This window comes from Ailuropoda melanoleuca, chromosome 9 (assembly GCF_002007445.2).
Source record: "Ailuropoda melanoleuca isolate Jingjing chromosome 9, ASM200744v2, whole genome shotgun sequence".
Classification (NCBI taxonomy): domain Eukaryota; kingdom Metazoa; phylum Chordata; class Mammalia; order Carnivora; family Ursidae; genus Ailuropoda; species Ailuropoda melanoleuca.
In genome coordinates this window covers 8,590,360-8,616,329 of record NC_048226.1, presented here as the reverse complement: position 1 = coordinate 8,616,329, position 25,970 = coordinate 8,590,360, and the positions used below count along the sequence as shown (strand labels likewise).

Sequence of the window (25,970 nt, the reverse complement as noted above, 5' to 3'; positions counted from 1 at the left end):
GAAATAAAGACGTTCCAAAATCGCCAGTCATTAACCAATTTCGTAACCATGAAACCAGCCCTACAGGAGATGTTAAGGGGGGCTCTATAAAGGTAAAAAATATCCTTCTTACTCCAATCTATTAAGTAATGTGATGTGGTCCAAAAGGCCAGCCAGTCGTAACAGGTGAATTCCAGTGATCGTTGGCTGGCTGGTCTCAGAAGCGCTGGCCAAGGCTAAGGTCTTACTATGGACTTGAATGTGTTTGGCAAATTCTTCCCAGATCATTGTCGGTATCAAGACATAGCTTTAGAAACCTCAACCTTAGTATTAACTGTTTCAGTAAGAGTGATACCTATTTTTATTGAATCAGTTGTATATGGGATCAAATGCTGTGTAGAAATGTGAATTAACTGGTTATCTATTCTTGATTTTGACAAGTGATATTGTGGGGCTCACTCTATTTGCCAAGTTGGCCCACCCCTTAATTCTGGTCTGATTTCTTTAAAAAAAAACTTTTTGTTTTAAAGATTATTGATTTATTTAGAAAGTGCTCTCATGTGCGCACTGAGCAGGAGGAGGGGCAGAGGGAGAGGGGGAGAGAGAATCTCAAGCAGACTCCGCGGAGCGGAGATATGACCTGAGCTGAAATCAAGAGTCGGATGCTTGACCAATTGATCCACTCAGGCACCCCTAATCTGGTCTGATTTCAACCGAACTTGTCCTTACCTTGTTATCTTTTGAATTGTTCCATTGGGTGTTTGAATTAGGTATTATGAGATCAGATTTGTCACAATAAGCTAGAGAAAACACCTTTTCATTTTAACTCTGTATTCATTTTCAAATGAAAGCATGCAAGAGACTAATACAATAGCAGGGAAAATGGGGTGGGGGGGTAGGTGTATCCAGACTTTTGGGACTGGTGCTGCTCCAGGTGAGATGCTGGAGATCCTAAATAGCACGTGTTCCAGGTTCCTGAAATTGTGGGCGATACAGTCCTTTGTATAAAGTACATGATTTCCTCGTTAAGTGTTAATTTTCTTTCTTTCCTCAAGGTAGAGTAGAAAACACTGCTTCTCTCATTAAATGTGCATACAGATTTCCTGGGGGTTTGTTAAAATGCTGACTCTGGGGTGGGACCCAAATTTCTGCATCTCTAACAAGTTCCCAGGTTGGCGACCATCCTTTGAGAAACAAGGGCATAAAGACCAATTGGTTTAGATTTGGGCTGATCTAAGTCCAAGTGTCAATTCTGTGTGACTTAATGAAGGAGTTGACATTTGAAACCAGGTCTGTTCATCTGGTCCATCTTTTAAGGGCTTCTTTTCCAGTTTTCCTATACCTGGGCTCTGGGATGGTTAGTCCTTTAGTGACACCTTGCTGGATGTTGGAGGTGTTGAGGCACACCTGGGTTTGGTCTCTTCTGTTCCCTTGCTCTCTAGATTGTTGACTCTTTGAGCATTTTGCAGGACAAAAGAATACCCTGACCGTGCTAACCTCTCCTGAGCCCCCCGATTCTCTGTAGCTTTACAGCAACTGTGTTCTTCAGATAAAGCTGCCGTTGCTTTTCCCTTTTTCTCTATCCAAGCAGTGTTTATTTAGAAAGCTCTGGGTGCAGTGTCTGGCTGATAGTGCCCCATGCTGTTCTGTCTTATTCCTGAAGCTTCCGTGCATCTCTTTACCTTTATAAATATTCTTCTGCCGCACCCATGCTGCCTCCTGTTACTAGGATGTGCAGTGAATGGTGAAGATGTTCGCTAAATCTCAAACACACAGCTTCTCTTTAGACCTCCGAGCTGGCTCTTCTGGGGGGCACGGAGGTGATCAAGCCAGGCATCATTCATTTAGTCTGATGGGCCCCATCTCTCCATTTATCAGTCGTGGACGGATGGGGGATTTTTGAATCATTTTATTGTCTGACCGAAGCATGATAGATTCTCTTTTAGGAAGTGACTCGCTTTTCCTCCTTCTCTCTCTGACTTGTGGTCCTTTCTTTGTTTTAGGGGTCCTGGTAGCTCAGGGTCTGCTTGTCAAGATCCTTAGTTGCATTGCTTGTTTCCCAGCTCCGGCCAGGGTAATCCCTATTCTTAGCAGATACGAAAATAAGCAATTAATGTTAAAAGAATGAATTCTAGTGACATCATTTCCCTTTCGGTTGTTTGGCTTTTGAGACCATCCTTCATCCTGGGTACCGTGCTCCTCCTCAGTGGCCTCTTAGGACTGGCTCCACTGATTCACTGTTTGATAGCTTCAGCTGAGATGCTTTGGTTTGACCATGTTTTCAGGAGATCGGAGGCCTTTTTTTTGTATTTCTTTTTTTTTCCCCAAGGGAAGATACATATTCTACCAAAACCCACAGGTGTAAGACTTCCTGGACACAGGGTGCTAATGCCTGAAAAGGGCAGGTACATCATATGTACGTAAAGCAGTCAGTGGTAAAAATAGGCAGACTGGTGGAAAGGTACATGTCCCACCGAAAATGTCCAAAGTCAGTGTGAAATGGCAAATTTTGGTCCGCATCCTACCTTGGAAACTCCTTTTAGAATTTGAGATCTAGCTTTAGGGGGACCAACTGCTCTGGTTTACCAGGAACTGAGGGGTTCCCTGGGAGGTAGGATTTTCAGGGCCAAAACCTGCAACATTCCTGAACAAACCAGATGGTTGGTCACCCAAGATGTAGCGTATTTAGTGCCTATAAGCGTTGTCTTAAACTAGACTGTAGTTAAACTAAAGCTTTAAAAACAGGGAACACTAGTTGGATCAAATAGCTTCACCTATTAAAACCAAAAAGAAGTGTTTGTGTTTTTTTTTTCCCTCTGTAAGTTTGCAGCTTTCAATGGAGAAAAAAGTAGCAATGCTCACTATTTTATTCTTATAAGCGAAGCAGGACTTTAAACTCTATTTGAGGAATGACCCCTTTTCAGAAATTAGAGGAACTGAATTTATTGCCAGCCAGTCATAGCTGTCCATCTGCTAATTCTCTCCTCATAGAGGGAGCAGCTGTCATTTCAGAAATGCTACAGTAGATAATAAGATTGGGTACGTTTCATCTTCAAATGCTTAAAACAAATCTCTGGGAAGAACAGCAGCAGTTTCTCCGACTGCATGAATCTCTGATATTATTAACACAAAATGCCAAATGGATTTGGAGATTGGAAGCAAATAGATTTGCTTTAAAAGGAAAAGCACTCGGGTTACGTGTAGTACGTATTGTGATAATCTGCAATTGCATAGATACAGGGACCGCTGTAGCAATAGGCAGACACAGAGATGCTCTCCAAATCATAGCCACGCAGAGAGCCCTGAATACAAACACCAGCATATGGGCTTCCAAATCCACACAACCTATGGGTACAAAGGGAATGTATCACTGTCTCCAACCCTGCAAGACAAAATTTACCTGAAACTAACGGCTTCCTTCAGTTTCATGTGGGTGGATTTCACCAAATCCATGTAATTAGGTGATTGTAGGTGCCCACACCAGCCCCCTCTGTACTCTTTAACAGCCCACAGTCCAGTTAGCAATTTACATTGTTATTCCCTCATATTTTTTTCTTAGATGAATTCTTTTTTTTTTTTTTCAGTCTCATTGCTTCCACCTTTAAGTCTGCCCAGGTGAACTGGTAATCGAAACTGACCACAGCCTCTTGTTTGGGGTTCCTAGCCAAGATTATCCTTTCTGATCAATCTGTATATAGCTCCTACATTATTCTTTATAATGAAAAAAAGTTAGGATGAGGTGAGGAAGCAATGAACATAGCCCAAGTGGCATCCCTGAGCATTACAGATAGGGATGAAAATGTAAATTCAGATATAGATGGGGATGCGCACATGGATATAGATATGGACATGACATAGAGACACAGGTAGAGATAGAGTTATATAGATATTTCTGCATGGAGATATCATTTCATTTGATCCTCCACATAATTTGGGGAAGTAGGTTACATATATCTATGTATTTTTTGCCTATGGGAATATTGACTCTCAAACAGAATCCCAAATCCCATATTTGGCGACAGGGCTGAGAGTTAGGAGTGGTCTTCTTAACCCAAACCCAGGGCTTATTCTGATTGCAGCACAAACTTTACTTTTTCTGTTTTTTGAACTTGCAATCTAGAATGATAGTTTTGCTATGTGGTGACCTATGAGCTTTTCCCCATGTAGACATTGTCCCTGCACTTGGTCTCCACGGAACACATGAAAAGAGAGAGTTGACATAGAATTGATGGCTACTGGACACATATATTGCCTGCATTTTCATTTATACAATGGAAATGCTCTTAAGGGGTCTTGACTGATTTCATCACTTTGGATGTTACCAAGAAAAAGAAAATCCCCAATGTTGATGAGAAACCAGGTCAAGGCACGGAGAGTCACAGAGCGGTTAGTATCCCAAGGCTCAGTGATGTTGTGCCTTAGAGTACCTTGATTTGAGAAAAGAAATTCATTTAAACCCAGCAAATATGCTCAGGAGCAAGTCTGGGATGCCTGCTTCTTTCTGTTGCTATCACTACTAACGATCTCCTTTATGTTTTACCTCCATCCCTGGTCGCCAGGCAGAACAGATAAACCCTATTGCTAGGTGCCTTTGCTATTAAAAAGTGGAAGGGAGGGAAAAAAATAGCAAGAAAAGAACAAAAAAGTCAGAGAAGAAGATGAAAAAAACCTACCATTTCTCAAGTCAAAATATTTTAATGGTGAGATCGGGATAAATGATTAATCTAAAGATTTTTGGTTTCTAGTGAGCTGTAAGAGGAGGCTGACACAAGCAGCAGGAAACTAATATTTAAAGATAATTTCAGAAACATGAAGATGAGAAAGTGGTGAAAGAAGGAGGCTGAACCTTTTTCCTTCCACCTCCAAGATTTATTGAAAATAGTGATTTAAAAAAAAAAACACAGAAAACCTATCTGATTCTATATTTAAATGCTAGTGCATTTTTATTCATTCAAAATTATTTACTGAATACCGATTTTGACAGTTACTATATTGGTGTTTTGGTGGTAACAAAGCACTGTTCCGGCCCCCAGGAGGTTCACAGTCCAAGGAAAGAGATGTAAAAATAACTAAATAACAGTAAAACCCCACCCAAAATGGTTTTATGAGAACTCTGATTAAGGGGACCTCTGGAAGCTCTTGCAACAAATATAGGAGCAGAATTTAATGGCCTGGGGATCAGGAAAAGTTTCCCTGAAAGTTGCATAATTGGCAAGGGATGGAGCTATGGGGAGTCCTGGCAACGGGACAACAGACACAGTTGCTCAGAGAGATCTGTGACCTGTTTGAGGGAGCTGGGGTACAAAGGACAAGGGCCGTGGGAGATATGCGCTGGGCATGGGGGAAGGTTGATGGGGATGCCGGGCTGCTTCCCCTCAATTCGTGGCATCTCTCTTGTTCGCTCTCTTGAGTAAATAGCATCGGAGCAGACCTGCTGGGGGCCTCCCCTGAGCATGGGGTGGCTGCACTTGGTCATCTCCGAGCATCTCTGTTTTGGATCACCTTACCTGACAGCTCAGCGTCTCGGCTTCCCTCTGAATCGCAGACAGTGCTCTCATGACCAGCTGTGTCAACTTTGTAAAGTAACTTGATACTTGCAGATGTGAACATCTCCATTTCCCAAATGAGGGGATGGATGACTCTCAGGTCATTTCTAGTACCAGTATTCCATGCTGATGTCTTTGAAGGAGATACTCTGGCTCTCTGGGTAAATGTCAAGTGTTCTGTGTCATCTGTATGGACAGGGAGGAAGCATGGTGGTAGGAGGAAGAGCCTTATATTTTCTCAGAGGCAAACAGATCTGGACATAAAGCCTAGCTCTTAGTTATGTGATCTTGGGCTATTTATGTAATCAATTTTAAGCTTCAGGCTCTTCGCTGGGATGGAATATTATCCACCTGGCAGAGTTATTGGGCCAGCTAGAAGTAGTGTATATAACACACCCAGCATGACAGTTTGAGCTCAACTTAATTATTTGTAGAATTGAAGGTCTCAGGGCCCAGAGAAATGTATAGAATTCGTTCTCTGTGGATGCATGTAAGGGGAAACTACATTTCCCAAACTTCATCTTAAAACTGTGATAACCCAGTATCAAGTCAAATATGGCTTCCAGTTCTTTTTGGGGCTGTGAATAATCACAACGCTTTGGGAGCTTAAATGACAGATCTGCAACTTTCTGGACATCTGCAATGGATGCCAATTGGGCAGAAGTCAGAGGGACGTGGGATTCATTAGTCTGTTTGTCTTGTCGAGCTTTATTTTCTCAAGTTATTTTCTTCCCGACGAGTATTTATTTGCTCCTTGTTTGTTCCTGCAGCCACAGATGCTCACTGAGAGGGGAGGATTTGAACAGACAATGGCTCTCTCCCCGTGCTCATCTCCAGCCCACCATCTACCACGCCAAAGGACTCCTGCACTACCTGCGCAGTGTTGGCCGGAGTCCCGGGGTGAGTCATTTCCTTCTGCCTCCACACTCTTGGCTGTTCCTTCCATCTTTCATGAGGCAGCTTACTTTTTGTCAGGGAAAGAAACCCAGATACAAGCCAAAGACCTATGTACCACAGGCTTTAATGGGGGGTGTATTCATTTTCTAGGATTGCCATAACAAAGTACCACAGACTGAGTAGCTTAAAACAACAGAAATGCATTCTCTCACTTTTCTGGAAGTTGGACATCTGAGATCAGGGTGTCAGCAAGCTGTGATGTCTCCAAGGGCTCTAGGAAAAACCCTTCATTGCCTGTTCCTGGCTTCTGCTGATGGCCGGGAGTCCCGAGTATCCCTTGGCTTGTGGCAGCCAATCTTAACTCTCTGCCTCTATCTTCACATGGCCGTCCACTGTGTGTGTGTGTGTGTGTGTGTGTGTGTGTGTGTGTGTGTGTGTGTCTGTGTACAGATTTCCATCTTCTCCTAAGGACAGCAGTCATTGGATTAGGGTGACCTAATTAGGGCCCACCATAATGAGTATGGCCTCGTCTTAACTTGATTTCCTCTTCAAAGACCTGTCTCCAAACAAGGTCACATTCACAGGAACTGAGGATTAGAGCTTCGACATATTTTTATTTTTTGGAGGGGGGAGTCACGATTTAATGCACAATAGGGGGAAACCATTGGTTCAATACCCCTTTAGTAAAAGCTGTGCAAAAATTTCATTTATCCCATTTTCTACCTCTCCATTTTTCTGGTTTTTAAGTTATTGGTCAAAAAAGAATATGTATATATCTGTTAAGTAGTGATTGGAAGAAATGCTTCAGATGTTCATATTCACGCCCAAGTATTACTTGCTCAGCTCCAAAGAGGGTTCTGGGCCGTTCCAGGTACTTTTATGTGTAGGCTTTAGCGACTGTACCACTGAGGGGAAACAGATGACAGTCCGGCCCCCGACTTACGGATGGTTCCACTTGTGATTCTTTTTACTTTACTATGGTGTGAAGGTGATTCGCATTCAGTAGGAACCATACTTCAAATTTTGAATTTCGATCTTTTCCCAGGCTAGAGACGTGTGGTTCGATCCTCTCTTGTGATGCTGGGCAGTGGTGGCAGTCCACAGCTCCCAGCCAGCCAAACAATCAGGAGGATAAACAACCCATACACGTACCACAGTTCTGTATCCATACAGTCATTCTGTTCTTCAATTTCAGTATAGTATTCAATAAATTACATGCGATATTCAGCACTTTATTATGAAATAGGCCTTGTGTTAGATGATTTCCCCCAGTGTACCCTAGTGTAAGTGTTCTGAGCACTTAGAGGGTCGGTGAGGCTAAGCTATGATGTTTGGTAGGTTAGGTGCATTAAACACATTTTCAATGTGTGATGTTTTCAATTTATGATGGATTTAACAGGATGTAATCTCATCATCAATTGATGAAGGTCTGTATTTGAAACCAGACGCCTAAGCTCAAGATAAGGAAGGAAGCAATGGTAGCCAAGTTCACTGTATAAAAGCAATCATTTATTGACTACAAGCTGTGAACATACTCTCTGCAAAAGTATGGAGGGGCATATGTCCAAATTTAGGGTGCTTGCCTAACCTAAGGAACTTAAAATTGTGTGGAGAAGCCCACAGATGGCCCAAACAATCACCTCTACCATTAACCACTGTTTGAACATATATTGTGTGATAAAAACAGTGGCACATTCAGTGACTATTGAAATATTAGATGAATACCTAATATAGAATCTTATTGTAATCCTAAAAAGATGATTTCCCTGAGGTCATTGGGAGATATATGGCAGAGTTGGCATTCAGTTCTGACTTATTTTCCACCCTGAAACCCAATCTATCTTGATCACTTACTCTTTGAGAGAGGGTATTGTGGTCCCCAAGACTGTCCTCTGGTTTTCTGATTCCCTAGGACAAAAAGAACTCAGAATAGCTGTTGTGATTCTAATTATAGTTTACTGTAGTGTAGGGATACGGATTAAAATCAGCAAAAGTAAAGGGTGCATAGGGCAGAATCCAGGAGGAGCAAGTGTAGGTTTCCAGGCGTCTGCTCCCAGTGGAGCTGTATGGATGGTGCTTAATTCAGCAGTGATGTGTGATAACATGGAGAGTATTGTCAACCAGGGAAGCTCGTCTGAGCTTTGATGTCCAGGGTTTTTATTGGGGCTCAGTTATAATTATGGTGCCCCACATGGCTGATCTTCATTACTCAGCCTCTAGCCCCTTGAGAGGTCAAACTGACACTTAATGGCCCAAGACCTCCACCATTGATCACATGGTCAGCATCAACCATCCGGCATGACCCAAGGCCCTGGGTAAAGAAAGACAGTCTTATCTAGCAGACTATTCCAAGGGTGTCCGGTTGATCACCCAGGAGCCAACCAAGAGCCAGACCTTTCTTTGGAATGTGCAAGGTTTGAGTCAATACTTTACTGCAAAGGGAACAAAGAATGGCCTTTTGCCCTTAAGAATCTTTGTTCTACACAGGTCAAGTGTGCAGTATTTTCATGCTAATCTCCACTACCCTCATCTAAGGAAACACTGTAATCTATGCTATCTACAGTCAAAGCCTGGAAAGATTGTGCTCTCTGAGAAAAGAAGCCTTAGCCTCTGTGAGAAGAGAGACTTACAGGGAAAGAGGTCCTTACCTGATACACATTTAAATATACATGCATTCAACCCATAACAAACAGGATTCTTCTCTCCTCTGACAACCTCTAATTGAAGAGCAGAACATTTATTTTAAAGCATGACAGGTGAATGCCTTGTTTAAAAAAATATAGATAAACATTAATTAACTGTAAACATGACAGCTACAGACTTGTTTCCTGCTGGGAGCATCTGAGAGGTGGGTGAGAAACAGCTGAGTACTAAATGCTATTCACAGTGTTACAAAACTCTCTAATGGGCTCAGCATCACCTCTTAGTTCCCTGTGAGGCTGTATTTAACTAGCCGCCTGCTGACAGAAGTGATGCCACTCTTTCTGTACCCAGGCCTGTCCTGGACACAGAAGCTTTCCATGGTGTTCAGATCGACTCTTGGGCTGCACGGTGACTTTGTCCAACCTTTAGCTCTTTGGAAAATATTTACTGAAGCATCAGGAAGCCACTTTCTGGTGGCTAGGAGATGTGACCTGCTCTAGATGGTAGTCAGGCATTTGTCTATTAGTGAGTAGAACAATAGGAACTACCAGAACCAATGAGAATGTGAGACAGTGAGAGATAGCAGTATCCTGATACTGCTGGGGGTTGCTAAAGACCAGACAGATCATTCAGTTTGTAGGCAATATGGCAGTATTTACATCCTATTTCATCCATCCACCCATCCACTCATTCACCCACTCATCCACTCACTCACCCACCCATCCACCCATCCATCCACCCATCCACTCATTCATCCACCCATCCATCCACCCATCCATCCACTCATTCATCCATCCATCCATCCACCCACCCATCCGCCTATCCATCTACTTATCCACTCATCCATCCATCCATCCATCCATCCATTCATCTGCTCACTCATCTACTCATCCATCCACCCATCCATCCTACCCATCCACCCATCCAGCCATTCATCCACCCATCCATCTGGGCAGTCATCCACATGTCCGTTCTTCTATGCCAAGTGTGTATAATCACTGGAAAGGAAAAAGATGGTCCTTTTGGGAAGAGTCTATAGTTTACTTTGTTAGAAAGTGTAGTCAGGTCTGCAAAGAAACAAGGAGTACAAAATGGTAAAAACTGCAACAAAAGTTCGTGTGAGTTGTTGTAGGAACACGAAAAAGGGGTTGAGTCATCTTCCCTCAAGGTTATGGAAAAACTGGAGAGGAGCGATGCCATTTGAGCTGCACTTGAAGGATTAATAAGAGTTTTGCTTGGTTTTTATTACAGTAGAGAAAAATATTCTTTCCTCAGAGGGTCTACAGGCCTGCCTGTGATTTCTTAGATCTTCTGCCTTGTGAAACTGATGTTCTGGCAAGTTTTCTGTAGTTGGGGTGATTGCAAGAGGCAAAGAAAGGGAAGCTTCTTATTAACTGCTGGCATAAATTCATTTGATATGACACTGACATTACAGTCTCTTTGCCATTTTCTTGAGCCCTGATTTTCTGTCTCTAATTTATGAGAGGGTCAGGAAATCCGTTCCAGATGCTGGATCCAAAACCCAGAAACATAGTCAATACTGCTATACTCATACATTGGACTACTATTCAGCAATAGAATGTTGCTGTAATGAACCATTGACATATGCAATAACGGATGAATTCCAGAAGCATGCTGAGTGACATAGGCTAGACACTAGAGAGTACACACTCCATGTTTCTACTTAGGTAAAATTCAAGACCAAGGAATCAGAATGGTGGTTGCCTCTAGAAAGGGATTCAATAATAGGGGCCAGGAGGGAACTTTGGAGGTTAGTAGAAATGTTCTATATCTCGATTAAAGAGTCACTTACACCAAAACTCATTGACTAAAAACTCATTCGAGGTCTGCACATGTTACTATAGGTACATATTTACCTAAATACAGAAAATTAAAGATAAAGAAATCAAAGCATAGTCACAGGGCTTTGAAATACAACTAGGAGATAAAGGGACCTGCCCAAAATGAGACTGACCAGCATACAGGCATGCAATTCAAGCCATGGCAGAGTGCACAGCACAGTTGAAAGGCTGTAGAAGAAAGATATATTTATGAGTCAGAAGGGTCCAGCCAGAGAAAAGGCATGCAAGCAGAGAAGCCCAAGGAACAGACAGGCTCCACCACTCTCAGCTAGTAGGAGGCACTGAATCTGTTCCTCCTTGGGGAGCTCCGCACAAGGACCAGGAGGTGTGGGCACAGCTAAGAGGGGCAGAGAGAGCTCTCAGGCTCCTGTAGGCTCCCGGGAAGCTAGGCCAACAGCCTCTTCTAGGCTGCTGTGTTGCAGCTGGCCTGGCCCCTCTGCCCCTATGAAGAATCTGGGCTTTGGAATTAGGAGAAGTATCGATTCTCATCCTCTTGGCTCTCACTATAGGAGTGTGTGCTGGTAAAGGGATTTCTGTGCTCTTTGAAGAGCTCATTGATTTCCATTTACAACTTATACAAATTAGGCCGCCTTCTGCCAAGGGACACGGTGGGCATATTTTGGTTTTATCTTTCTCTGGGGCCCAGTGGAACAGAATTTTTAGCTACTTAAATGATTTTCCTAGTCTTATTCTGTCCCTCCAGCATATATTTTTAGTTAATGAGCTTCTTTTAAGAGACACAAAAGGAGAAAGCAGAAAGGAATGGCATGTCTCTTCCTAAAACCCTGTCCCCAAGGCCTCAAGATACACTATACACACTATCTCCACTTTATGCCTCAGAAGTGGCAGAAGGACAAGTGTTATTTTTTGCTCATTTTCATTGATTCATGCTAAGCTTCTGCATATAGAATTCCCCTTTCACGTGTCAGGATATGGTAGGGAAAAAAAATCCGGCTTTCATAGCTGTGGGGTGGGGACAGAATGTTCTTGGAGGTCCTGGGTGAAAACAATTTAAATTTGATTCCGTATTCTTTTATTTAAAATTGTTCCCACTCTATCAGAATACGGATTAAACAGTGCTTCTCTAAATACCAGAAACCATGTTTTATAGGTATTTTTATAGACACAAGTACTCCACATTTAAGTGAATTGCTGAAGTTTCTTGAATAAATTTATGTTGAAAAGCAGAGAATTTTTCCTCTTTCTCCCTTGCTAGTATCTCTAATGTATCTTTTGTGTGTATCACAGGGGTGGAAATCTGGGGTTTTCTACATTCCACAGGGAGGGCCAGTCGGATTTTTCAAAGCAGTTTGAGCCAATTCCCTATTTTTCTTTTTTTTTTTTTTTTTTTTTTTTTTTTTTTTTGTGAGGCAGAGCAAAGCTAGGAGGTGGCGTGGAGGGGAACGTAGGGGGGTAGTTGCCCAAATCAATGTGACGGTGCCTCTGCCCCCAGCCAGTGGAATGGGGAGAAGTCAAGAAACGTGTGGAGACAGGACCAGATGGGCTAAATTTGCCATAAGACTCTTGTCTGGGAGGGAGGGCCACAGGTAAAAACAGGCGAGATGAAGACACAGGACACCTGTGCTTCACCTGTTCAGTACGTATGCTTGAGGAGGACTGGCTGGTGAGCGGAGCAAGGCAGCACTGATCATGGCCAATGGCACTGGGCATAGACCTCCAAGTCTAGTCCCAGAAAGTGGGGATTGCCAGCCGTAAAGCACAGTCCAGCCCCGGGGGCAAGACAACCGACAGCCCTTAAGATAAGAATGCTAATCAGGAAACTGAGGCAAGCCTTCTTACATGGAACAGGTAAACATGGCGGTGGGTCAGCATTTACACCCCACCCTCTGGGTTTATCCAGACAACCTAGACATCTGCCATGGGTCAAAAAGAGTAGTCCAGGCCCCATCTTTTGGGGAAGACACAGGTCCCAATAACCCATCTAGCCCCATTGGGAGTGGCGCACAAAACGGGTAGATGAATGCTCCTACCTTGAGAGCCTCAGTACCTGTAACTGAGTGAGACAGACGGCAGGGGCCTCACCCAGGCTGACAGATCACTGGGACTGTGTCCCAACGTGGCATCCAGGCTGGCGCTTCTCTCCCTCCCCCCTCTAAAAGTGGGGAAAGGAGCAGTTTGAACTCCCGAGGAACCTGCCCAGAACTCACTGCATGAATGTCCTCTCAGGTACTCAGCTCACTGCTCACGGACGGCCAGCCAGAGACAGGGAGGAAAAATGAGCCAAGGTGAGAGCTCAGGGTAAGCCCGGTAGCTCCATCTGCATTTTGCTAATTGACAGTCTTGTTACAGTACTTTTCATCACTGGTACGTCCAGTGATTTAAAATATTTTATTGTGGAAAACCTTTGGAGCCAGACTGATCAGAGTCTGAAGTAAAACATTGCTTTTTAATGGGTCGCCATGGGCAAGCGTTTAACCTCCTTTAAACTTAGCAGAAGCAGAACTTCATCTGAAAATGTGGATGGTAGCCCCTTGCAGGAGTTTGATACCGAGTGTGGACGTGTGTAAAGTCTCCACAGTGTGACTGGCACCTGTCAGGCTGTCTAGTAAATAGCAGGAATCAAACGTATCATTACTTACCAGAAGAGTGCTTACGTCCCCAACAGAGCCACATGTTCCACTGTACATTTTGTGTTGATTTTCATGGGTACTTTCAGTGTAATTAAACTCTCTTGGAAAGAAGGACGTTGTAATACGTAACAGCAGGATGTCAGAAAACCTCCTCCAGCATTTTATAGTAATAAAGGGTCCCACTCTGGGCAGTCTCATCTGAGTTACTGAAGCTTCTGGTGAGTTTAATGTGAAGTAATCACCCCAAGCTAGCCACCGGAGGGGGCCCAACTGATTTGTAAGTAAAGGCTGCTTTGTCTAAAGCCATGTGGGAACTTTAGCCCATAATGGCCCAATTTAAGCAAAAGTCTCTCCCTTTAGGAAAGGGAATGGAGTGTAAAGTCCCCTCTCAGGTAGTTGTAGGAGGAAATTATGCCCAGCCCCTGTGATTCACCTCCACCATGATTGGATTTTCCTATCACTCAGATGAAACGCTAAGGAGAGAGCATGACTGTCAGTAAAAGGTCTGGAAAATTTGGTCTTGCAAACGGGGCTCTTGGAGGACAATCGAATATGCCACCAATATCATTTCCCTCATAGAGATGTTGGTGCCACTCAGGAGCTTGGGCTGAATGCCGCCCGCAAAATATCCTGCGCAAGCTGGAATCTCCAGGGCTTTAGTGAGCCTTGCTTGGTTTAATTGGAAGGGTTGCTGTTTTGGGTTTCCATCACATGCTCCGGAATGTGCCTTCTCACGGTTCAGCCCCACCTTCATTTTCCTGTGGCAGTGGCATAAATAATGCAGAGGTCTCACTGCTGGGAAGCAGGAACAAGACCCAGATGTCAGGAATGGAAAACACAGCAGCTTAAAGCTGGCACAGCAGAGCAGCAAACACAGTCAGGGATAGGTGAGCTGTAGGGAGCGGGGGAATGGCTGGGGGCGGGGGGCGTGCATTTGAGATGGGGGTTAATCTCTTGCATAAGGGGCCCAATTAGCTTATGGAGGAACAGGAATAGGAGCAAGGAATGGAGGCTAAAGGTGGGGAAGGCATGTGAGGTGCATAGTAATGTGGCCCTGAACAATCTCTTTGTTGAGCAAGAAATGATGGAACTCACGTTTGCATGAATTAAATTAACCTTGCAATTTAGCTCAGACAAGAATTCATTGGCAAAGGTACTAGGGAGGTGCAGAAGAGACTGATTTCGAAATCGTAATCCAATCAACACCATATACTTTGTTGATGGAGAAAGCGAGACACGGGGGAGTCAGTTTAGCCCAGGGAAAGCAAGTTTAAAACCAACCACTCCAGCTCCAGCGAAACACAACTTAATGAAATGAAACCTCCAAATCTTCATCTCTGCCTATATTCCTTGCCTTGGGGAAAGCACAATCATATTGCCTGTTCACTTAATCCAGAAATCTAGGGAGTATCCCTAACCTCTTCCTCACTTGGCCCCTGGATCCATTTTGTCTCCAGCTCCTGTAGATCGTACTGCCTTCCGCTCTCACCCAGCATCATTTCTCTCTAGACTTAAGCTTCCTTAAGGCCATACTTCCGCTGCATTAGCTAGGCCCTTGTCATCTCTTGGGGCCTGGTATCTGTCCCTCCAGTCCACTCTTCACACTCCTCTCCTGGTGACCTGACTGTGCTTCTCCTCCTTGTGCAAACCCTTTAATGGTTCCTTCACCACCTTCAGGAGAAATGTCCAAACATCCCAGAGTGGTGTGCAAGGGTATCACTGATCTGCCTGCCACCCACTTACAGACCCTAAGGTCTGTTCTCCTTTCCTTTCGCTCTGCAGTCTTATTCTGAATGCTTGCAATTCCTCAGATTCGTGGTGCTTTCTTCCTCATTCCCTTGGCTTGGATAGCTCTCACTCAGTAGGAGTGAGAATCCTAGGACCACTACATCACGAACCCTCAAGTGTATCATTCATTTGGAGTGCTGTGTGAACAATGCCCCTGAACTCCCTTATTTGGGTTCCCAGAGACCCTGTACTTACCGCTATTTCCATCCTCCTCTCAGTGCAATATGATTTCCTGTTTACTCATGGGATCATCGCAATAAAACAGTTTCTGGAAGAGGCAGTACAGAAATTTAAAAGGTGTTTTGACACATGGATTCTGGGTTAGAACATACTGGGGTTCAATATTTACTCACATACTTGTATCATAGCAGTGGAAACTTGGGCTTGCCTGGACAAGCTACATTACTTATTTTATCTGAAATTCAGTTTTCTCAGCTGCAAAATGGGCATAATGGTAGCACCTGCCTCATCATGAGATAATCTATATTAAGTTTTTAGCTCATTATCTGAAGCACCATCAGTCTTCAGTAAAGTAACTGTTGTTTTATTAAGGGCAGTGCCATATTACATTAAAATTTTAATTTCTCCTGCCACAGAGCAGGCATCCAGTAAATGTTTGCTGAATCAATCCATGAATGAGCACGACAGGGCCATAGGTTAGCCCACGGATATTAGAGTGCCATCACTGGGCATACTTCCTACCCACCTGGCACAGACTTTTACTAAAAGGAAGCATAAGCATTACATCTTCCCATAGGAAAAAAAAAACCTCCCTCAACAGAAATAACTTGATAATTTGTCTTGTAATTGCCCCCTATAATTTAGAGGAATACATGTTTCTTCTAATTAACAAGCATTTATTTTTAGGGATGTCATTTGGGCAAAAAGCAGGACTATGTCGGCACCTCCTCTCTTTTGAATTTCCAGAGGCCACTAGAAGTCCCAGGGCTAAACAGTGCTCATTCCCACAAGTGACTAGGTCTATACTCTACCATTGACCTCAGCTTCCAGAGTCTGTAAGGATCAGAAAAAAAGAACTCTTTTCTTCGGTTGAATTCAACATTTAAGGAGCGCCTGTCACCACGAAGGCAAAGCTTCTGGCTCTATTGAGAAATCTGTTGCTAAGACACAGCTTTAATTTGTTTGCACACTTTTCTTAAGAATGGTGGGTGTTTAATTCACAGAGAGACACTGAGGTGTAAGAGATAAAGGTTGGTGGCAAATTCATGATGGTCGAGGATTAAACCTCCAACAATTCTATTGGTTCCTTTAGGTGAGAGACTTCTAAAGCATGGGCTTAGGTCCAAGGTGTCAGCATCACCAAGAACTTGCTAGAAATGCAAGTTCCTGGGGCCTACCCCAGACTTACTTGAATCGCAGAATTGCTGGTGAGTGGTTTACGATCTGTACTTTGGCAAGTCTTCCACTGCTGTAAACTCTTGACAGGAGCAGAGTGCTTTTCAACCCTGGCTGCACATTAGAATCACCTGGAAAACTTAAAAAAATCCCACAGCTCTGGTGTCACTGCAGACCAATTAAATAAAAATTCCTGGAGGTGGGCTCCAGGCATTGATATTTTTATAATCTCCTCAGGAGATTTTAGTGCAGAGACAGGATGGAGAGACCCTGGCCTAGGGGCTGTATTTGTTGGAAATAACAGAGTCTTGCTCAATGTAACACAAGTAGTAAGATGGAGAGTTTTGAAGAAAAGAAGTCCTATAATCTTATAGGAATGGAAAGTACCAGAAGCCCGGGCCATTCTTCTTCCCATCTCTCATGTTTCTCTTTCTACCCCCCCGTTTTCTGTTTTCTGCTTTTCTCTGCACATTTGCTTGATTACCCCACTCTTTAGGGAACAGCTTACTCTGTTCACTCACTGTTTCTGTGCTTTCATTCTGTGTCTTGTGTGGGGTTTGACTTGTCATTGGACCGACTCCCTCCTCCCAAATCTGCTTATCATTTCAGCTCTGGCACCCGGAGCTCAGTGATAATCTAGAAGCTGGGAAGATCTATTTTCTCATAAGACTTCAACCTGAAACAAGAATAAAGGGTTCCACATTTAAAAAAAAAAAAGTTTTTTCTTGTTTTATTGGAGAGAAAAATATACTTAAGAAATACTTTTCTGCTAACAGGGAATTTACAATGTAATTTCAAGATTTTGCCCCCTGCCCCCCCCAAATATAGTAGTAGCTGTCTATTATTATTGACAATTAGGAGAAAGGGAGGGAGGACAGGAAGGGGAACATACAGAACAATTTCGAGTCTATTAGTCCTTAAAACCCTCATCTCATACATACTTGGTCTGTCCACATCCTGCCTTCTGGCTCCCGATCAAGTCAACCCTCCTTGTCCTGCAACGAGCTTGTTTCCAGAAAATCAGTCCTCATGCCACTGATTCTTCCTTACATGGCCCACCAACAAAGCAGGATGGTTTCTCAGCTCTAACCTGCCATCAGAGAGTTAGTCTTTCTCTCCTTCTATCATGACTGGGCAGACCATTAACTCACTTGTCCCTTTAGTTTTCTTTGACATGTGTGTTTGTTTATGGCTTCATTCATGTACCCTGAGGGTCCTGGGCCGCCTCCCTGCTGTCAGCAGCTTCCCATTCATTCAGTGACCTTCAGGGCTTTATCACACACCAAAAATCATCATCTAGTCTAACTTGTCAACCAAGAACATCACTGATAGCCATTCATCTGGCTTCTGCTGAAACATTTCCAGAGAACGGAAGTTTTTAAAAGTGTGACACAGCATATCAACATAGCTATGACCATGGAGAGTTATTTCTTACCAGCAATAGATAGTCAACCACTGTTGAATTTAGTATAAAGCTGGAATCTATGTCCACATTATCCTTCCTTTTGCCTTCCCGTGCTTTCTGAGATGATAGCAAGTACATTTATTCATGTTTCAACTGGAAATTTGTGGGTCTCCTATCAAGACCCCTTTGAGCCTTCTTTACTTCTGGGATAAACGTCTCCAGTATCTTTAGCTGTCCTTTGTTTACAAACATTCCCATTTCTCTTGGCTTTCTGGTTCCTCTTTACTGAGGTATCCTAGCTTTTTCTAAAATGCCACACTCAGAAATGAGAAGCACTATATTAGATATAAATTGGCCAGTATGAGGTACATTGGGCAGATTGTTCTCCTAATATATGGCCACTTTACTTCTCCAGAAGCGATTTATGATTAGATTAATTTTGACATCTGTGGCCTCCGATTTATTCTGAGCAAATTTGTCTAAAACCTCTGGATCTCTCATTCAAAATCTACTTCTTAGCTAAATGTATCTATCCTTTCCTTGGGCCACTGTTCGAATCTAATTGTAGGACGTTATATTTATTCCAATTTAAGTGTTTCTATTTTTTGCTAATTCTGTTCTTTTTGCCACTTACAATTTCCGCTGTTACTTGTTTACTCTGCTATCAGTTACCGTCAATGCTTCATCATTATTAAATTTGACAAACACCTCCCGTTACCTACGCTGTGTCCTTAACTTAATATGCAAAGGCTACATTTCTAGAGAATAAGGAACTAATGTGAGGAAATATCTCTTTAAAATATTAGGATTGTTGTCTCTTTGGAAACACACAGTGTGTAGGTATCATCTGTTAATTTTAAGTACACAGATCACAACTGTGCAGCTGATAAACTGTCACGAAATGCACACACCATGTAACCACCAAACAAATCAAGAAAAAGAACATGACCAGCAATCCAGAGACATCAGACAATAATACCCAGCTCCCCAAAATAAACCCTACCTTGATTTCTACCACCATATTAGTTTTGCCTCTTTCTGAACATCCTATAAAAGAAATCCTTGATCATGATCCCAGGCCCCTGGGATTGAGCCTCTCCTCAGGCTCCCTGATGAGTGGGGAGCCTGCTTCTCCCTCTGCCTCTGCCCCTCCCCCTGCTCCTGCTCCCTCTACACCCTCCTCTCAAATAAATAAATAAAATCTAAAAAAAAAAAATCCTTGAATGTACCCTTTTGTGTCTAGCTTGCTTTTTTATTATCAGTGTTCAATGGTATTCTGTCGAATGATTTTACCACGATTAATTAGTCCATTATACTGTTTACAGTTTTAAGCTAGTAAAAATAGGGCTGCTATGTACCTTCTTGATATCTTCTGGTGCTCAGTGTATGCATTTCTGATGGGAGGTTTCTAGACTATCTGCATATTCAGCTTTAGAAGACATTCCCAAATTGTTTTCCAAAGGAGTGTTACCAATTTATTGTCCACAAACTGGATTGAAGGGTTCTGCTTCTTCCATATCGTGGTCACCACGTGGCCTTGTCTGTCTTCATGATGTCCGCATCCTAATAACCCCTTAGGTACAGTGCATCTCATTGTGGTATGCAAGTTACATTTTCTTGATATTAATGAGTTTGAGTACACTTTCATTTGCTTAATAGCCATTTGGACATTCTGTTTTGTGAAATGTCAATCGAAGATTTTTTTCCCATTAAAAAAAAATGGGTTGTCTTTCTTTTCCTTGTTCAAGTGTAGAAATATATAGATGTGTACAAATGCACACACACACAGACACACACACATATTTGTTGGATATATATATATTACAAATAGGTTTTTTCACTCTGGTTTGCCTTTTCACATTCTTCATAGTGTCTTTGGGATGAGCTGAAGTTCTTCATGGAGTATATCTAATTTTTTTTAAAGATTTATTTATTTATTTGAGAGAGAGAGAGTGCGAGAGAGAGCGAGTATCAGAGGGGAGAGGGAAAGACAGAATCTCAAGCAGATTCCGTGCTGTGCAGAGACCGACACGAGGCTCCATCTCACGACCCTGAGTTCGTGAGCTAAGCTGAAATCAAGAGTCATATGCTTAACCAACTGAGCCACCCTGGCACCCTTGATGTATCTGATTTTTAAGCATTTTCATTTATGTGTGTTTCTTGTTTGTGTCCTCTAAAAACTCTATTCCAGCTCCAAGGTCATACGGAGCAGCCTATGTTGGTACCCCCAGGTAGCGGTATTCTTTTATCTTTCATATTATGATTTGCCATCTGTTTGGAATTTATTTTTTAGCATATTATGAAGTAGGGATTTACGTTTATTTTTATTTTCTACCTTTTTCACTTGAGACCATAAGTCTTCCAAGACCATCTTTTCCCCACTGCACCAGAGTATCAACTTTGTCGTCAATCAAGTGACTATATGTCCCTTTCTGGAATATCTGTTTTCCTCCATTGATTGATTGATTGATTGATGTATTGTTTTATCAATAATACAGTGTATGAAGTACTGTAACTTCAGAACAGGTTTTGATAGCTCTACATAATTTGTCCAATTTCCTCATTCTTTGTCTGGACTGCCTCAGCCATTCTTGGCTCTTTGTACTTCCAGTTTGGTTTGAGATCAGCTTGTAAGTTTCCACAAAATAATAAACAAAACAAAACACCCTCTGTGGGTTTTGACTGAGATTGCACTGAACCCAGGTAGATAAATTTGCTGAGAATTGCAAATTTTCATTTTTCTCAATAATGTGTCTTGCATATCTTTTAAGTTATTCTTATGAGATTAATGCTTTTCTGCTATTTTTAAAAGATTTTACTTATTTATTTGTCAGAGAGAGAGCAGGCGAGCACACAAGCAAGGGGAGGGGCAGGCAGAGGAAGAGGGAGAAGCAGACTCCCTGCTGAGCAGGGAGCCTGATGGAATTCTATCCCAGGACCCCGGGATCATGACCTGAGCTGAAGGCAGACGCTTCACCGACTGAGCCACCCAGTGTTCCCATTTCTCTGCTATTTTAAATCCTATTTTTAAATTTAGATTTTTATTTGTGCATTGATAGGGTATGTAAGTGGACTTGACTTTTAGATATTGACATTCTATCCTGTGATTTTGTAGGTACATAGAGATTTTTGACATTCAACGTTTTACAATCTTCATGTGGAAAATAAAGACACTTATTTACACCTTTCAAATCTTACACCTTTCATTTTTTCTCTTGCATTTATTTTGTTCTTTTCTCAATTGTATCACATGCCATTGATAGCACCAGGTGTTTTTTCTGATTTCAGGGAGGAAACGAGAAATTTCATTAAATTATACTACAGTATGTAGGAACCTCCCAGTGTCTGCCCATTGTTACTTCAGAATTGTTATGGATGAGTGACTGCTGTGTCCGTCCTACTCCTTCTCTTTCAGACATGGGTGTTCATTTGGAGCAACGTTTCCTCGTTCCCCCATTGTATGTAGGTGGGTGGAAGGCAGATGACTGACCTCTTTAGTTCGTGGATCAGGAGAGGGTACTGGGTCTGGAAACCATCATGGGAGTTTGGATGGAGGGTCTGACACTCTGAAAGGATGGGTGTTCAGGGAGGCTTCCTTGGGGAGCAGATGAGTACATTTTCCATGTGGAGGGAAGGGAAGTAAATATTCAGATTAAGAACACAGCTTATTGTAGCAGTTAGCCTTTGCTGGATATCAAACCACCCCAAAACTTGGTGGCTTAAACAAAAACTGCACATTATTTCCAATGATACTGTGTGAGAATCATCTGGGTAAACTGGGGGGTTCTTTGGGTCTGAGCCAGATTCGCAGGTCTAGGGGTTGGCTTTACCCATACAGCTCTTACCAAGATCACCAGTGATCCTCATGCAACTAGTTCTGCTAAGTAAACAGTATCTGTCTGAGAAAGTTGACACTTCAGATATTTAAGAAACCAATAGACTTGGGGCACCTGGGTGGCTCAGTCGGTTACGTGTCTGCCTTTGACTCAGGCCATGAGCCGAGGGTCCTGTGATTGAGCCCCACATTATGCTCCCTGCTAAGTGGGGGGTCTGGTTCTCCCTTGCCCTCTGCCTCTTCTCCCTGCTCGTGTTCTCTCTCTCTTTCTTTCTCTCAAGTAAGTAAATAAAACCTTAAAACAAAACAAAACAAAACAATAGACCTCACCTGGATTTTTTATTTCTCCTTTATTTGGCCATTGTAGGTCTTCTGTGATTTCCATGGCCACTCTCAGAAGAAGAATGTATTCCTTTATGGCTGTAGCATCAAGGAGACCTTGTGGCAAGCAGAGTCCAGTGTGGGCACATCGACTCTCTTGGAAGACGTCGGCTACAGGGTGAGTCACCGGGGAGAATGACACAAGACATTTTGTGTCCATAGTCTTGCCTTTGAGACACACGCTCCACCCATTTTTTCCCCTAAATGAGCATTTTCGTTGTTTTGACTCTAGGATTATAATGCAAACAGGTTGGAGGCATGTGCAGCCTGTCTACATTTGTGATGAACAGGAGCTGTCCCACCTGGTTGCTCTGTTTTGTTTTCTGTATGATATGATATGGTGCAAAGTGCATAAGAATTGGAGACAGGGAAGCTCATTTTAATGCCTGGCTTTACAATTATTAACTGTGCGCCTAGGAGTCATTAACATCACCTCTCTGAGCCACCATTTGTCACCTGCGAAATGAGGATAGTAAAAATACTGCTGCTGTTTCATGTTTATGAGAGCAACAAAATGATACTGAATATGAAAGGATCTTAACTAATGGTGAAGGGGTGAAAAAATGTAAGGCGTCAGACCCTCTGCATCCCTCTGCGTGAGCATGCTCTGTTTCCTGGGTGCCAGTGGTTAGAGCTCAACAACCCCTCCACTGAACCAAAGAGGACGTTAAGGAGGTTTGTAAAGAAGGAGGGACTTCTTCCTGTCAGGGTAAAGGGAATCGGGAACAAGTAGATGAGGCAACGTTGTCCAAACGCAAAATCCAAAGTGGCCTTTATTTCAAATGTATGTGGACAATGAAGAAGAATTACTGAGTTGGAAAGGCCTCCAGTTCTCCTGTGGCTTTCTCCTTTCCTTTCACTGGGAACACTGCACTTCGGACACTTCTGGTCACCAGATCTGCACAACTTAACTCGGTCCTGACACTATCTACCTGGAGACAGCATCAGATCCCACAGCTTGAGGGCTCAGTCCCACAAGACTGCTTCCTACTTCGGATGCCTGTCACAAGCAGTCGGTCCCAGGTTCCCCACAACTTCTGTCTGACAGCTCTATCAATCGGAGGGTCCCGTGACGTCCCTCCACATGCCTTCGATTCAGTTATTTGCTAGAGTGGCTCACAGAGGTTAGGGAAGCCCTTACTGACATTTCCCGGTTTATTAAAGGGTATGGTAAAGATGCTGATGAGCAGCTGCATAAGAAATACACAGGGTGGGGGCTGGGAGGGTCCCAAGTATAGGAGTTTCTGTCCCTGTGGAGTTGGAGGGGTGGGTGTCGTCCTCCTGGTATGTGGATGTGTCCACCAACTTGGAAGCTCTCTGAACCCCATACTATTGGGATTTTATGGAGGCTTCTTCATGTAGCTGTGATCAATTATTCACTCTTTTCCAGCTCCTCTCCCCACTCTAGAGAAGTGGGGATAGCCTGATCCAGGATCCCACCCAGAATCATCTCATTAGAACAAAAGATGTTCCTAATGCTCTTATCACTTAGGAATTTACAAGGGTTTTAGGAGCCCCATGTCAGGGACTGGGGATGAAGGACAGATGTATATTTCCTACTCTAAATCACAATATCACAATCATCACAGGACCTACCTTTTGCAAAGCCTCTATTCTGTATATATGAATTTACTGTGTACACAATAGCTTCACTCTCTGGGTTAATGAGTAGTAAAAGAGATAAATGTCCACCACACTACCATTTCACCTAGAAATACCTCCCCTGATCTCTCAGTTTTTGTTCACTGTCTCCCTTCATGTCCTCCAGAAATGTGACTGCTGCTGATCAGTAGAGGGTCTACCAAGGCGATTAGAGCAGAAAGAGCAAGTTATCTTCAGGGTCCTATTTATTCCAAGCCCCAACCACAGTAATGGGGATTTTGATAGAGAATTAGAATCTGAAAGAGGAAGGAAGGAAGGAAGGAGGAAGGAAAGCAAAGAAGGAAGGAAAGGAAGGAAGGATGAAAAGAGGGAGGGAGGAAGACAGGAAGGAAAGGGGGCGAAGGAGGCAGGGAGGAAGGGACGGAGGGAAGAAGGAAGGAAGGAAGGAAATAAATTAATTCTGGCACTGAAAAGTACCACAACCAAAGTGAAAGTTTCTCTAGATGGGATCGTTAGCAGATCTGCGGTGGCGGGAGAATCAGTCATTAAACTTGAAGGTCAATCCAAAATTACTAAACTTAAATAATAGAGAAACAAGCATTGAAAAAAAAAAAAGTCAACACCCTTAGAGGCCTGTAGGATAGCATCCAGTGTAATACTGAATAGAATAATTAATCAAAAAGATATAATGAATGTAAGTGAATGTGTATACCCCAAAATACATAAGCAAAAATTGATGGAATTGAGGGAAGAAATTTAAAAATTTAGTAATAATAGTTGGATATTTTAGTACTCTTCTCTCAGTAAGCAATAGAACAACCAAACAAAATTAGTAACTACAGAATACCTGACCTGATTGATACATATGTAACAATTCTCAAAACAGAAAAATATACATTGTTTTTGAGTCCACATCAGAATTATCCTAGGTAGACTTTATGCTAGACTATAAAACAAGTCTCAGTATGGTTTAAAGGACTGAGATCATACAAGCATGTTCATTTACCACGACAGAATTAAATTATAAATCAACTTTTATAAGGTTCTGGGAGATGTCTGAATATTTGGAGATTAAACACATACTCCAAAGTAACTCCTGGGCCAAAGAAGAAATCAGAAGGGAAATTAGAAAATGTCCTAAACTGAATAAAAATAAAAATACAGTATATCAAAATGTGTGGTATATAGTTAAAATAGTGCTTAGAGAAAAGTTGTAGCTTTGAATGCTTCTGTTTGAAAGGTGGAAAGATCTAGGGCACCTGGGTGGCTCAGATAGCTAAGTGTCTACCTTTGGCTCAGGTCATGATCTCCAGGTCCTGTGATCGAGTCCCATGTCGGGCTCCTGGCTCAGTGGGGAGTCTGCTTCTCCCTCTGCCTCTCCCCCTCCGCCAAAGAAGAGGGACAAACTACCGATGCATTCAACAACGTAAACGTAAAAAGAAGTCAGAGGCAAACAAAAAGTGTAGGATTTAATTTACATGACATTTCTGAAAAAGGCAAAAATTACAGAATTCAGAAGCAGGTCAGGGCAGGATTGACTGGAAGTGAGCACGAAAGACATGCTTGTACGGTGATAAAAGTGTTCGATAACTGGATTGTTGGTAATGGCTGCAAAACTATATACACTTCCTAAAAATCATCACACTGTTCACTTACCTCAATACAGCTGATATACGTATTTTCACAAGTAAACATTTATTGATTATCCACCGTGTGCCAAGCACTGTGCTACGTATTTAGGTAACGAAGCTGAGGAAAGCATGGACTCTAAGAATTAACAGTTGGGGAGAAGCAGATTATCAGAAACTTAAAAGGACAGAATAATAAATACAAGAATGGAAATATTAGGAGATAACACAGAAAAGATTGATCAACTCTCTTTCGCTGCAGAGTTGAGTAGATGATCCCAAGGGACCAGTGTTTGAGGGGCAAATATGAACGAGCGGTGTTAGGATGTTCCCTGAAAAAAAATCAAACATCACGAATGATTCTTTTTGTTTATTCATTTTTTAAATTGTATTATGTTAGTCACCATACAGTACATCATTAGTTTTTGATGTAGTGTCCATGATTCATTGTTGGTGT

The 25,970-nt window shown here is 42.6% G+C and overlaps 1 protein-coding gene across 1 annotated transcript in view; it reads left to right on the top strand.

Moving 5' to 3' along the window:
- The window catches only part of AGBL1 (ATP/GTP binding protein like 1), a 637,395-nt gene that overhangs the window by 310,473 nt on the left and 300,952 nt on the right, over positions 1 to 25,970 (top strand). Inside the window, exons 18-19 of the mRNA XM_011229612.3 lie at positions 6,296 to 6,425; positions 22,270 to 22,401. Of these exons, the coding sequence (XP_011227914.2) occupies positions 6,296 to 6,425; positions 22,270 to 22,401 (262 nt within the window). The remainder of the gene's footprint in view (positions 1 to 6,295; positions 6,426 to 22,269; positions 22,402 to 25,970) is intronic.